This window comes from Macaca nemestrina, chromosome 12 (assembly GCF_043159975.1).
Source record: "Macaca nemestrina isolate mMacNem1 chromosome 12, mMacNem.hap1, whole genome shotgun sequence".
In the NCBI taxonomy this organism is placed as follows: Eukaryota; Metazoa; Chordata; class Mammalia; order Primates; family Cercopithecidae; genus Macaca; species Macaca nemestrina.
This window is the reverse complement of record NC_092136.1, coordinates 49,715,682-49,731,182: the sequence shown is the minus strand read 5'-3', so window position 1 is coordinate 49,731,182 and position 15,501 is coordinate 49,715,682. Positions and strand designations below refer to the sequence as shown.

The 15,501-nt window shown below is 36.6% G+C and overlaps 1 protein-coding gene across 38 annotated transcripts in view; it reads right to left on the bottom strand.

Moving 5' to 3' along the window:
• The window catches only part of LOC105486943 (SRY-box transcription factor 6), an 806,217-nt gene that overhangs the window by 69,356 nt on the left and 721,360 nt on the right, over positions 1-15,501 (bottom strand). For 27 of the 38 annotated variants that reach the window (XM_024794517.2, XM_071075039.1, XM_071075037.1 and 24 more), the window contains 2 exons: positions 12,047-12,272; positions 8,885-9,072 (listed from right to left, as the gene is read on the bottom strand). In XM_024794517.2, the coding sequence (XP_024650285.2) occupies positions 8,885-9,072; positions 12,047-12,272 (414 nt within the window). The remainder of the gene's footprint in view (positions 1-8,884; positions 9,073-12,046; positions 12,273-15,501) is intronic. The other 11 variants (XM_071075047.1, XM_024794531.2, XM_024794513.2 and 8 more) reach the window with 1 other exon arrangement.

Below are 15,501 nucleotides of genomic sequence, written 5' to 3'. Positions count from 1 at the left end.
CAAGGGAGCTAAGTGTTATTAATCGCAGATAAGGCTCAAGGAAGTCACAGACCTGTGAGCTGTGGAAGCAGAATCTGAAGCCCTGGTCACTCTGACTCCAAAACACATGCTCTCTTCACTCTTGCACACCTCTCTAAAGGTCTCGCCCATTCTTTAAACTGCCACCATCACATTCTTCTTAAAATGTAGTTTAGATTAAATGTGCCCCATCCACAAACACCTACAATGGTTTGCAATTATCTAAAAGGATAAAACTTAAGCTAGCCACAACAACCATCTCTTTCAGCCTGCTTTTCTACGAATTATGCGTCAGGTTCTGAATGACATCACTTATGTTGATTATAGCTGGCCTTTCATATCCATGGGCTCCATATCTGAGAGGTCAACCAGTTTTGGAAGGAAGATATTAAAAAAAATTTTAATTAAAAATAACAATACAATACAAATAATAGAAATAAAAAGAGTACAACAACTATTGACATAGCATTTATGTTGTGTTAGGTATTATAAGTAATCTAGAGATGATTTAAAGAATATGAGAGGATGTGCCTAGGTTACATGCAAATACTATGCCATTTTATATAAGAGTCTTGAGCATCCAGGAATTTCGGGATCTGCAGGGTGGGGAGGTGGGGTCCTGGACCAATTCTCCAAGAGTATTGAGGGATGATTGTACTTTATTGGATCATCACAACAAACCCTTATCATAGAAACTATGCAAATTAATAGCATTTCTCAGATGGAGACATTAGGGCTGTCTAACTCCAAAGCCTTTGCTCTTATCAACAACCTTAATTAAATGGATGGGAAAGTAGGAAGGAAAGAAGAAAAGAAGGGAAGGTGGAAAGGTGGGAGAGAGAGGAAAAGAAGAAGACTGGGAAAGAGGGAGGAAGGGAGTAAGCATTTATTAAATGCCCAATTGGTATATATGATATTTTATTAGAAGGTTGAATATTGAATTATTTAATTCTCAAATCCTGATATTTTTATAGATTAGGAAACTTAGGTTCTGAGATATTAGCATAATAGTGATAAAGCCAGTACTGAACCCTGGTTATCTTTCCACTTCACATGTCTAATACTATGCTTTATATATACTAAGTACTTAATACAAATGGAATGAAATTTTTAAAAAAGTGTGTCCATGGAATAAAGTGCTGCAAAAAAGTATGCAATGTCAGTCACATTACCTAAACTAAGGCAAATAACTGTAGGTAAAAATGCATCTAAAAGATAAACGAAAGGTCTGTTAAGAAATAGCCCTGCAAAATTACTGAGTTCTCAAACTGAATAGGAATGTTATAGGTACATTCTTAGGTATGTCTCAAGCTTTTGTGAGGACCCAGAGGAGAGCACCTATGTTTCTTCTGAGAAGCTGTTTATGTTATAGCATACTGTGGCGGTTGTAATACATTTCCTTTTTGCCTGGTTACCAGGAAGCTCACAATCAAGTCTGTGGTCCTCCTTTGGCAATTAGGTAAATATGTATGACAAGAATTTTCGTGCACTTCACTTATCTCAGCTTTGCCTACTTACTTTATTTTCCTATCCTTAATTTTTCTTTCCCACAATCTCCTCTCTATTTAGTTTCTATGTTGTTTTACTGCACACATCACTGCAAACCAACCAAAATTCTTTTTACATCAAGGCAACGTATAAACACAAACAGTACAACTGTACCGTTTTGCTCCTTAATTCAAATAGAATAAAGCCATTGGTCAATTCTAAACATTTACTGTGTTTGATCAGTGAAAACTGTTATTAAGGTTAAGGTGAATACAGTTAAAACACATAATGTAGATATATGTATTACATGATCTAGAATAGCATATATTCAAAGAATCACCTTGGCAATCTCAAAGACCATTTTAGAGGGTCAACTAGATCAAAACTATTTCCATAATAACTCTAAGATATTGTTTGCCTTTTTCATTCTTATTCTCTCTTGAATGTACGATAGAGATTTCTAGAAACTACATGACAACGAGACAATTTGGATGTAAAAGCAGATACCAGAATCAAGCAGTCTTCTAATAAATCAGACATTAAAGAGATTCATTAAAATGTAAAGCAAAGCCATTCTTCTATTTTTTTACTTTGAAAATATAGTTAATACTCAAAAATGTTATTTATATTACTATCTAATTGATTCGTTATTGTTATCTTAAAATAAATATTTTTTAATGTTTTAGTTTTAATATTTAATAAGACAAATATTGGTTGCTAAGTCCCACATAAATCAAAACTCTTTAGGGTCTTTGATAATTTTTAAGACTATAAAAGGTCCCTGAGACCAAAAAAGTTGAGAACAGCTGGTCTGGAAGGATTAAGAGATTACATCTAGAAGAGATTAGATCTAGAAGGATTAAGGATTAGAAACTACCTGCCATAATGGGAGGTTAGGTCTATGAAATCCTCATAATTAGTAAGTTTGCTCCATACATAACAAAACCAACAACTCTTTCACAGAATGTATGCAATATTATTAACTGTATATATCAAATTTTAGCCCTTTCATTGAGAGATACATTAACTAGATGTGGCCTTTTGACTAAAACATGTATAAATAAAACTCAAGGCTTTATATTTATTCCTACACCCACGCCTATCCCTAGGAAGTATTCCGAACTTATACACTTATATATAAATTCTCACCATTTTTTTCTGTTTAAAGTACAGAGAAGAAAGGAGGCAAACAAGTTTGTTGTTGTTTTTTATGAGTTTGGCCTTAAGCTAGTAGCTAGGCAACCAATCAAGTAGCCCTGACAACAGAAGGAAAAAGAACTTAATGATTACATTCAGCTAGGAGCTTACATACAGAACTTCATAGTTGCCCAATGTTATTAGTTCAAATGTAAAATCCAACATTAATAAACCTTACCTTGCTTTTCTCTAATTTTATAGCACTTTTGATCTGTGTATGTTCTTTTAAAAAAATACTATCGCAAGTATAAATATGGCTATTCATTTCAAAGAAATACGTATGAAGCACATATATCTAGATAGACTTCTTTAGCTCATAATTTTAGCATTCACTTCATTAAATTGATGTTTGAAACTCAGATGTGTGTCTTGTTTTAGATTTTAAGTAAAATTGCGCTATCAATCTCACAGAGATGTACGGAACAAATGAGATGATGGAAAGGAAATGCTGGAGTAAAGTGATCCAGAGCTGGTCTTAGTTTCTTCATCTGTGAAACAAGGACAGTAATACCGACATCCCTGAATTTGGAAAGGTTCAAGAGCAAATATATATATAATAATATATTTGGAGCATAGAAAGCAGTATAAAAATATTCCTTGTCGTGACATAAAGAAAGAGTAGTACACAAATGTTTTTTAAACAGTGACTACTGCTCTGCTTTGCAAATGAGGAGAATTACAATTAGAATTTCTTCCCTTACTGCAAAAATCTCTAATGTGCCTCACATTCTTCATAGTACAAGTTGTTGTCTTGAGAATAGGTTGACATAGAAAAGCAACACAAACATGTTAGTCAACTGCTCACAAAAATGACAATCCTGATTAATTAGGACTATGTGCGCCTTTGAAAACAACCAAACCTCACTAGTCTGCGAGCTATAGAAGGAGCTCATTCATTCCCAACACACTTTGCTAAATAATTTTCTCACAAGCCCCTTTCGTTTACTGCTGTACAGCTATATTGATCCTCTGACTAAATTTATCCTGTCATGCAACAACGAATACCTGAATCAATTGTATGAATAACAAGGAGCTATGATAATTGACAATGCGAAGCAGAAGATGTCCAGTATGTTTTTCTTTTCCAATAAAAGGGGGCAGTATTACATCAGTGTAATACTGATGTGCTATTCTGATATTTGTGAAACATATGGGTGAAATGCAAGAATCTACACTTTCAAAAAATGAACAATGGCTTTTTAAATAAATGGGAACAAGTTTACAATGTGCCCCAATGATTGGATTATTTTTTTTCCTATTTAATTCACTGAAAAATATTATTTGGGTATGAGAAATGTAAATAGCTATCAAGAATCAGGTCAAGCTTTTCCAAAAAATTATCGATTAAAATTCTGCTTTTGTGGAAATACATTAAAGAATACATTAAATAAGTAGGAACAAAAGCTCCCTAGCACACTAACATAATCAGAGTTGAGTATTATCATGTTGGCTTTAGCCAGATCCTAGCAGGTAGCCAGTTTATACAAGTCACTCCAAAAACGAAAAAGAAATATGCATATCCTGACTTTGTAAGAAGCTGCCTGTTAGCATCTTACTATCCTTTTTTTCTCTTTTAAGAAATTTTGAATCCAAGGACCAATAGGTTGACTCATTCACCAGTGGAGAGTATCAAAGAGAATAAAATTTAAAAACTAAACAGCAGATTTGACAAGCTGCCTGCCATCTGAAAGTGAGAAGGAATCTGATATTAATTGAGCATCTTCTGTGCAAACTATATGCTGTACATATGTTTCTTCAAAATATCCCTTCAAGAAAAGGATAATTATCTCCATTTTATAGAAATGATCATTGAGATTCAGAGAGGTTAAGTAAATTACTTAAGTAACACAGTTAGAAAATAGCACAGGGAGAACTGAGACCCAGGATTAACAAACTCTAAAATCCATGCTCTTTGTAATCTACATGTAGTTTGTCTTTCTATGACTGCTCCTGGTCTAGCCACCTCTTTTGTTTCTTTGTCTATACCAGCATCATTCAACCTTCTGTTTCCAGTGCCAGCAGCAACGGACACCATGGCAGGAAAGAATGCCCTACCCAGACAGAAGGTGACAAGTATAGAGAAGGCAGGGAGCTAAATGCTCTTCTGTTTTGCTGTTTTTGTTTATTTATTCCCTGCTTTATTTCATCAAAGCTTTGAGATTGCCAGTGTAAAATGTAAGATATCATAGGAAATTAATAAATGAATCTGGTACTGTTCTATAAGTGGAAATATAATTAACTAGGAATTAGGAAAGCTGAGATTTAATTTCTGTCCTGCCACAAATACACTATGACTGTGGGTAAGTCCTTTTATTTCTCTAGGTTTCAGCTTTCCCATCTGCATATTAAAGTGATTGCACTTGATCAAATGTAATGCTCCCTCCAATTCTTTTACTCTACAGTTTTAATTCTACCCATATACTTCAGAGGCAAGTAAAGTGTGATAATAGTGTCCACTGTAGCTCACTTTGACCCCTGATGAGGTCAAGCATTTTTCTCAAGTGATTCCCAGATGAGGAAGTGAATAGCAGCTTGGGACACATGTGTACAGGTGTGTAATCTGACTTTTCATGAGCAGTTGTGATCAGTAGGTAATCAGTCTACTGGCTTACATAATACCTATGCAGGAAAGCATTCCAACCAATGCTTTCACTGAGTCAGCATTCAAACATCAAAAAGGTCAGAGAGTTACAGAACATACTTTAACATCTACCCCTTCATTAAAAAGGCCCACCCTGCCTTGCCTGTCTTCTTGCCAGATGCCCTAGCTTAGCTCTGAGGAGACTTAGAAGCAGCCTAATTAAAATTCTGCTATGTATTGTCATGACTAAAATACTCTCTATCTTAGAGATGTCAAAACAACAAAATTTGGTAAGCAATTAGGCTATAGTATGATCTAATTGCACTGGTACTCAGACAGAGGTGAGGATGGCTGGTGTTCTTGGTGTGGAAAGCTATAACCCAGGGCGGTAACTTACTTAGACATCTGCTGGCAGGACACTGACAATTCATGCACAGAAGTTATGTTGAAATGATGGAGCAGAACAGCTCCTAAGGTGCCGTTACAGTCTATTGTCCCTACAATGTATATATTTAACAGAGCCTAAATACCCCGTGACACAGCCAACCAGAACAACTCCATTGGTGCCGTTCTGGCCGATCAAGTCAACAATGTTTCATTTTAAAGTGCCAAAACAGGGATTTACCCAATACAATGAGACCTATCATGAGCAAACGTGTAGCCATATGGACACATATATGATTCTATATGTACTATAAAGATATAAGTATCCTTATGCCTGTTAGTAAGTGTTGGCCCACATTTATGATATACACAAAGACTGTCTTGTATACATCTAACATTACTAAATGTAACAAGCTATAGTGGACAGTGTTGTGCAGCCCCGATCCCCGTTCAGTACTGGAAGATTTATTCCCTCAGCTGCTGGAAATGCTGTTAGTAGCTAGCCCTTAGCTGTTGGCCCTCTTCAGCACTGCCTTAGCTGGAGAGAGTCACCTCACTCAAGGTCATGTCCTCTTCCCATAGCATCAATTATCCAATGACTGGTTGATGCAGGTATATAAAAGCTCACACTCTCACCCCAACTTAGGACAATTCTGAATGGCCGTAGCAGCCTGGAAACTTCCTACGAGGTTGCTAGAGGCCCTAGTTAAGACGGCACCAGAACACAACCTCTCCCTTTGCACAGTCCTGGGTTTAAAAAAAAAATTAAAACTTGTTTATTTTCTGGAAATGGGGTCTCACTATGCTGTACAGGCTTTTGTCTTCTCCCTTCCCTTAGAAATCCTAAAAGCACTCCCTAATAAACCCGCATGCTGATCTTCATCTCAAGACCTATTTCCCAGGAAACCCAAATCTGTGCCACATTCTTCTGCAAAGAGTGTCCAAATGAGAGAAAGAAGAGGTACGCTTAATAAATTATAAAGTTTTATGTCAACAGCACCACAAAAAATTACCTACAACTGTATTGTGGCCTACAAAGAATAAATTCATAAATCTAATGGAAAGATCTTATATTTAAGGAAATGGATGGTTCTAACATGATAATTTTGAAGAGAGTTAAACTGAATTTGTCACAATTCATTTTCCAGTTTAATTGCACATTATATATTAATATTTACCCTCTTTGGCTCAGAAGAAAATCTGATGCTCAGAAGAAAAAGTAGTGCCCCATGGAAGCCCATAAAATTAAGACTGATATTTTGATTATGAGAAAGCCAAAGCTACCATCACAGGAATCCATTAGTGCTGTCCTTCATTTATTCTTCTAACTTAAACTAATCTAGCAAGCAATCATAGATACTGATTGTAGATACTAAACAAAGCCTACAAGAATCACAAAATATATGTGTAAAACTGTGACATTATGCAGGAGGGAGAGAGACTATGTTAAGGAGAGCTCATGAACACAACATCTCTAATAATGAACTTTTCCAGTGCTCCAAATTCAACCCCAGTAAGGTTGTCTACTGAGAAAACAGCTCTCTTCAACTTGGAAACCAGGGTTTTCTGGTTCTGTAGAAACAATATTGCAGCTTACCTTCTGGGACTCAGTTATATTCAGTGTGATATGTTTTAGGTCAAGTTCAAATTTATCTATCAATCAATCAATCAATCAATCAATCATCTATGTATCTATCTTGACCTCATCTCTCATCCCTCTCCCATGTGTTCCAAAGCAAAATAAAGTTTTATCCTTTTAAACTTCAGACTTTTCCCTCCCAAATGAATTTAAAAAGTCAATGAGAAATACTTAAAATTAATCTGTAGAACTTGAAGTTAATAGTGTCTAAGTTTGAACTTCAACAGACAATACAAATTCAACAATATAGGGTACCATGGAGAGAACTCTTGTGTCCCCTCAAAATCCATTGTCTTGAATCCCCAATCTCCAATGTGATGGTCACTGGAGGTGGGTCTTTGGGAGGTAATTAAGTTTAGATGAAGTTATGTGGGTAGAGCCCCCATGATCAGATTAGTACCCTTCTATCAGATAATCAGAAATTTTCACTCAGTCTACTAATAGCCTCACAACCAGTCTCCCTGTTTCCATTCTTAACCTCCTATATAGTCCAATCTTCCACAGTAGGCAGAATGATCTTTTATACGTAAATCAGATCAAGTCAATGTCCTGGACAAAATCAGTCTAGGGATTCCCATCACACTCAGAATAAAATGAAAAGCCTTTCCAGGGTCTACCAGGTCTAATAAGCTCTGCCCACCCTATCACTTTTACTTTATGATCCCCTGCTGTGCTGTCTCTTGTGCCATTCTTGCCACACTGGGCCTCCTTGGTGCTGATCTGATCCTCCAAGGGCCTCCACGTTCATCATTCCCAGTGCCTGGAATGCCCCTGCTCCTGCCTTTCATATGGCCTGGACTGTTGCTTCATTCAGATGTCAATGTCACTTCCTCAGAGAGTCTTTACCACTCCATGTAACATACCAACCCTATAACACCCTATTCCTTTAACTTGCTTCTTCTATTTTTTCTCATGGCATTTATTGACTTCCTGCCATTATATTTTCTATTTAATTGTTTATTTCTTCATTGTCTGTGCTCTCCTGTTAGAATATGAGCTCTAGGAAAGCAGGTATCTTTGTCAGATTTGCTCACTGCTCTATCTCCAGTGCCTAGAACAGAGTGCATCATAGAACAAACAATAAATAATTTGCTGGATCAAAAACCAAATGAATGCAATTTGCAAATTGCTTTGTTTTGCTTCATTTTTTGTCCTGGTTGTCAGGAAGTTTAGTATTACATTTAATGGTGAGTCACGGTAACATATTAGTCTTCATTGTAAACACATATGTGTCTTCCTTTTTTAATATTCTGGTACTCTATTTTTATTCTAATAACATCATACATCTCCTTTATTTTAAGATACATCTATTTCAGAATGTGACAGAAAAACACACCAATAGGCAGGTAGGTTGGGTGCCTGGGAGGCAACTTACACTGGGTGGGAAAGGGCATATTTGTTAATCAGCAATAATGCTTACAGATACTACATGACAGATTTTAGTAAAGTACAAGACAGCCCTCAAGCTGGAAGCCCAAATCCATGGCTGCAGGTTGATACCTGGGAGCCTGGAAAGAACCACATGAGAGTGAGCCAACGAGTCTAGCAGATCCAGTGACACAAGGAAGCAGTTTTACCTTTTCATTCCTGCAGTTGTTCAGCCCCATATTATTTATGGAGGACAGTTTCCCATCAACACCATGTGGCTGTTGCTGCTGTTGCTCCCGCTGGATCTGCTCTCGCATCTTCCGCGCCTCCTGGATGGCTTTCATCACCGTATCCTGATCCCCAAAGAGGGCAGGGGAGTTGAGACTAGACAGGATATCTGCATACACAGGATGCATTATTAGAGGCTTGTGAGGTCAGACTCCTAAAAAGTACTACTACTATACCCTCCCCTGTAGAAAACTGCATTCTCTGAACAAGGAAGGGGTGCACATTTGCTATTTTTTAAACTATACAATAATATACATAGAACACAGAACCAGGGCAACCAAGTTGTGCTCGGTTCTTTTAGCCCTTGGAGAAAACCCCAGCACTCCAGTCTATCTGGGTTCTGTCTACCTACCTCCTCACAGACTAAGGCTCCTAGACTCCAATTGTATACATATTGGGGGAAGGTATTTGCTCTGCCTGTTAGGTACAACTGGTGCACAATGCTGCTTCTTCTGTGGGGAAATTACGCGGAGGAAGGGGGTGAGGAGTCGGGAGGAGGCAGAGATGTTTGTCCAGGCTACCCATTACAGTTGCTGTGCTAATACAACACAGTGGTTTCTGGCCCGCAGGAAAAAAAAAAAATCTGTGAGGCTGCATGTGTACTTTAGTGATATCTGTATCTGTGTGTTCATATGTCCACTGCAGGAAAGAGGGGGCGGAAGGAATTCACCGTACTCTCCAGTCCCCCAGTTGCTGGCTGGTTAATGAAGCATTCTTCTCATTAGGCTGCCTCAGTTATTTACCAAGAGAATGACAACCCATTCCCCACCCCCAGCTCGAACACCCACTGCGATCAGCTCCCTCTATTCACGACAGTGAGGCGATATGTGTGGGACTGGTTTTCGCATAACTACAAAGCTTCAAAAAAAGTGAGAATAAATATTTACTTCCAGTGTATTCCATGCAACACAGAGGGAAAAATTTCAATATTAAACTGACTTATTTTCCATGATATCTTGCATTTTACTGTAACATGAATACTTTGAATAAGATTTTCCAGTTTTAGACAAAAAGAGGGCAATTGTTTGATGATAGATAGGTTTCATCTGCCGTAACAAATGTTAGTGTGATCCACTTGCTTAAGGGCTTGTATAAGCATTTCATAGCATGTGTGTGTGTACATCTCTCATAGGCAGGACAGAAGAAATGAGTGCAGAATCAAGCTCATACTGGATGTCTGGTGTGTACAATGCACGTGCATATGCATTTGAGTTTGGAAAAAATTTCCAAGCTATCTATGGAATTTTTTTTAAGTCAGTCACTTTTTAGCCCCACAGCTTTTATTCTGGAGCTTTTCTGGTAAAAAGACCATTTCTATCCAATATCATCTGGACAAGAGTGCTGTTCAAACACAGGTACTATTATTTCAGCCCATTTCTAGCTCATGATCTAAGAAATATGCTTTGCTGAGTCGAGTTCCATAAAAGCAGGGCCTGTGACTCAGTCATCTCTGTCTCTCATGATACTCAGGACAGCAAACAAATGCTTTCCAAACAATTTCAGAGTGAATTCTAGGAGGGCCATTTCAAGGTCAACTCTATAATTTATCTTCTTGTTGGCTTTTTTCCCTCATCTCACGACTTCCAAAAATCCAGCCAAGGGGTATTCATATTCACATGCTGGAAATGATTTAATTCTATCTTCTATACGGATACCACTAACTTGGCATGAAAACTTTCAGGTCCCGAAAAACGCATCCTTACTCAAAATGAGAATATGCTCCTGTAGAGATCCAGTATCCCAAAATTCAGTGAGGAAGATTTACACCTCACCATCAGAAGATTTACTTACACTCAGCATATTTAGCAAATATTCTAACTATGAGTTTACAAAAAGAACACTGAGTGACATGTGAGAGGACCTGGATTCTAGTCCTGTTTCTGCTAATTAACAGCTGCAGGAGTGTGGGCAAGTCATTCTACCTGTAAGAACCACAATGTATGTATTTGTACAATGAGGGTAATAATACACTATCTAACTCATAAGATTATTGTGAAACATTGAATCAGATAAAATAGGCAAGAATTTTTTTAAGCTGTTAATGGCTATTCTTATACATGATTTTATCTATTGAAATAAACATTTTAGACTTCAGAACTCAATAACACAAGGAAGGTAATCTGAAGAAATGCTAGGTCTTGTCCCTTTAATCTTTAAATCTGTGTGTGTTTGGAAATTATGTCTCTTAATTTTCAAAGAGTATAAGTATAACAAATTAAGAGACTTAATTTCCAAACAAAGAGTATAGTAACAATAATGTTAATGCTTATTTGGCACTCTCTTACTGACAACTACTTTCACATTTATTGTTTCATTCCACTTATATACGTACATGTATTGATACTCATTCCAGTTTTTTTTAAATTGAATGCCTTTTAGGTTCTAAACTGCACTAGGCACTTTATACGTATTTTTCTCTTTTAATCCTCATAATAACCTATGAGCTAGTAATACTAGGAAACTGAACTTGAAAATATTAAATAACTTTTTTGGGGCCACATAGCTAGAAAATGAAGGCTTTCTGTACAAGCCTGCCTCATTCCAAAACCCATGTTTCTTCCTCCATACTTTTCACATAGGGCTATGAATATTCCCAGAGATATTTGGCTATATATCTCCACGGGAGTATAAGGAGTCAGACATTATGACATCTCTTCCTACATATCAATAGTATTTCATATATGTTCTTGAAGTGTGTCGTTCATATTTGTTTTACTGCAAAAGTAATATGGGATAAGACGTAAAATTCACATACTTTGATAGAAGATAAAAATTTCAAATAAATTTTGGCCTTTTGGAAGGTTGCTTTGAAGCCAGGTCCTATGTCCCTGAAAAATTATTTCAGTGTCAAAGCACTGACCAAATATAGCAATTGCTAAGTCTATGATTTGCTGCATCTAACTCATTATCATCTAAAGAATCCATCCCAGCAGGATTTATATCATGACCTTTTCCAAAAGTTCTAATAAAAGAAGATACTAAATTGGTTTATGTTTCAGTAGAAAATATGAGTATTATCTTTTACTAAGGAGCACTTTGGAAACAAATATCAGTCATAACTAAACAGGTTTGCTTTCTTTTACCTAATTCGTAAGTCTCTTCCTGGTGTTGACTTTTCCATTTACCTAAAGAGGATCCTCTTCCCAGACTTCCTCCAATGGGGCTAGGGATGCTGCTTTTGTTTGGCAGATTGACAGGGCTGGTTTTGCTGGCTGGGAAGAGGTTCTGGGTGGGAGACGTTGGGGATTTTACAGGCTCTGCTGTCTTGGGTCGGGATGAGAGATTCAGAGGCTGTGCTGCTGCTTCATCCTACAAGAGTTTAACATAAATAATTATTTTTACAAAAGACAAATGAAGCACATTATCACTTAGTAAGCCACAGTTATTTTACACCTCAGAGACAATGCCACATTCTCCTACAAAAATAACAAAAGAAGCTAATTATCTACCTCCTTGAAGATTCATCGGAAGGAAACCTCATTAATTTCCCTGCGTTATGTTTCTATTTACATTAACTGTGCAGTTGGATCATTCTTTTTGCCAAATTAAAATCTGAATTAGCTCACATTACAGCTTAATTTCCTAATGTGTTTTCAGGGATCTAAATTAACCTAGGGCATTTACAAAGAATTATTTAAAATTTCAGCAGCTCTGTAGTGCTTTTGTGTTATTCTCTCTGAAAAGTTCTTGTAGCTATAAACAGCCTCTGCAGCTAATTTTTTAATATATATTTTAAATCAAACAATTGCAAGCACTTTAAAAATGGAAACATGGAAAGCCTTCTGATGTACTAGGCCCCTGCCCAGGGAGCCGCATGCCACAACACGGCTTCTATGTGGCTTTCTGGGTGTGGGCACTCTTCATGGTCTATATTCTGGTCTCTATTCATGTTTAAAATTAATTTTTGCAAAGACCAAGGATAGATTATAATTATGTTTCACATACTATGCTATATGCAATTTATTTTTCATGTTTAAAGTGATGTTTCTTTATATGCTTTTCTACATATATTTACAGAATGTCTATTTTAAGATACATGTCCTTCTACACTGAGACTGTATTCAAATATCTGGCTTTTAACTGTAGTTCATCCAGGAGCTTGAAAGCTAAGCTCTTTCCTTTACTTTGTCTCATTTATCCTGCCATAAAATACTCGAAATAACACTTTCATCATCTTAGAAATTTAGTTATAATATGAGCATATTTATTTAAATGTTCAGTTTTAAGATCTACATTATTGTGTTCTAAAATAAAATTGTCAGCAAATGTTAACTCCCATTTTGCTTTTGAGAAGGCAAAGAGAACTAGCTTTTAATGCCATTGTTTAAAAGATCCAATAGAGTTTGGTAACAGAACATTTTCCCCCTTAGGAACCATGTGACCTTGCTGGGGCTCAATTTCTTCATCTGCGAAAAGAGGGTCTGATACTAGATGATCTCTAAGGTCTCTTCCAGTACTAATATCATTGACTAAGGGGGAACAGAAAGAGAGGCCAGAAAATACTACTTTTGAAGGAAGATTAGAAAGAGAAAATAAAAACGGCATGCACAAAGAAGCAATTATATACCAAGGACTGTACTAAGCATTTTCACATACTAGCTCATTTAACCATCAATAGCTATGAGCCTGGCCAGTATTATTCTAAATTTACAAATAGGAAAATGGAGGTCAGAATGACAAAATCCCTTGTCTAAGGCCATATAGGGAGGGAAAGAATTTAAATTCTAATTTATTTGACTCCAAATTTCAGGCCCCTTTTCTACTGAACTACCAGAGAAAATAAGTCTATTGTTTGATAACATAGTGATGCCACAGATTTTTGTGTGTGTGTTCATAGGGAAAAGGCAATTTCTCATATGCATTGCAGTGTATGTTTATGTATATTTATACATAGGACAGGTTCTCAAGCAATATGGTTACATCCATTATGAATGTCAAAATTATCTTATGTACTTAATTGCAATTTACTTCCCTTTGCTCTTAATTCAAAGGATGTTTGAACTAGTTTGTTCCTTTACTCACATCTAAATAATAGTGATTTATATGGTAGGTGGTCACTTAATTTTCTCCACGTTTCCTTTATTAGGGGCTCACTGAGCTTCTAAAACATCTAAATTTAAAGTATTGATCAAATTTGGAACATTTTCAGTCATTACTTCTTCAAATACAATTTTCTCTTTCTTCCTTTTCTTTATGGGCCTCCAACTGCATACTTTAGTCTATTCCATGTTGCCCCACAGTACTGACCAGTCTTTTTTCTATGCCTTTCATTTGGGATAGTTATATTGTTATGTCTTCAAGTTCACTAATCTTTTCTTCTGAAATGTCTAAGCTGTGGCTAAACCCATCTAATACACACACACAAACACACACACACACATATATATTTAATCTCAAACATTGTATTGTTCATCTCTAGACATTTGATTTAGGTTTTTCATGTCTTGCTTTATCATGCTCTTGTTTTCCTCTATATTCTTGAACATATGGAGTTTATTACATCTTTTTCAACTTTGAAATACTCTATTTTTTTACTTAGTTGTATAATTCAGTAACTGCCACTTTAATCAATAATACCACTGGGCATGGCTAGTGCCTACCAACTCCCAATTAAGTGAATCCTTTTCCACCATGGCAGAACTCTTGGTCCTCACAGCCTGCCCTGTCCTGATAACTTTGTGCTAACCAAACCTGGGAGTAGGGGAAATAACAATAGCCCTAGGCCAGAATGTCACAGACCCCCACTATTCTTACATATAAGAGGCATAAATATTTTCGCAGATTGTATATAACTTTGGTCATTTTTAAGAATGCCAAAATGACTGTTTTTGTCAGTTTTGTCCAGCTTCATAGATGAGATTTTAGGAAAGCAGATGCTTACCTCATTTGGTGCTACTTGGAAGTCTCTTATAATAGTTGTTTTTACTTTCTACCAATTCTATCATTTGTATCATTTTGGGTTTGTTTCTATTGATTGATTTTTCTCATTATTCATATTTTTTGCTGCTTTGCAAGCCTGATGTTTATTGTACGGATGCTACATATTGTGAATTTTACCTTCTGGGGTGATGAAGTTTATGTGTTTAAATATTTGAAAACTTTGTTCTGAGACACAGAACAATTTGATCCTTTTCTAGACTTACTTCTAAGCATTGTTAGGCAAGGTCAGAACAGCCACTAAGTAGGGGTAATTTGTCCCCACTACTGAGGTAATACCCTTCTGGGGACTCTACTTGATGCTCCATGTGTCAGGAAATCTTTCCACTCTGGCTATTTCTGGTCCTTTGTGAATCTTGCAGCTGTTTTGTTTGCTACATTCTGGTGTTTCCCCTTACCTCAGGTAGTTTCTCACATGCATGAGCTGATCAGTACTCAGCTAAATACTCAGGGGGAGCCTTTTGCAGATCTTCAGCATTCTTTCTCCATGCAGCTTGCTCCTCTCTGGTACCCTGTCTCACAAATTCCATCTGCATTAACATCCCTAAACTTTGAACTCTGTTTCTCTACTCAGGGAGCCTATGAAGCTTCTTGCATAGTT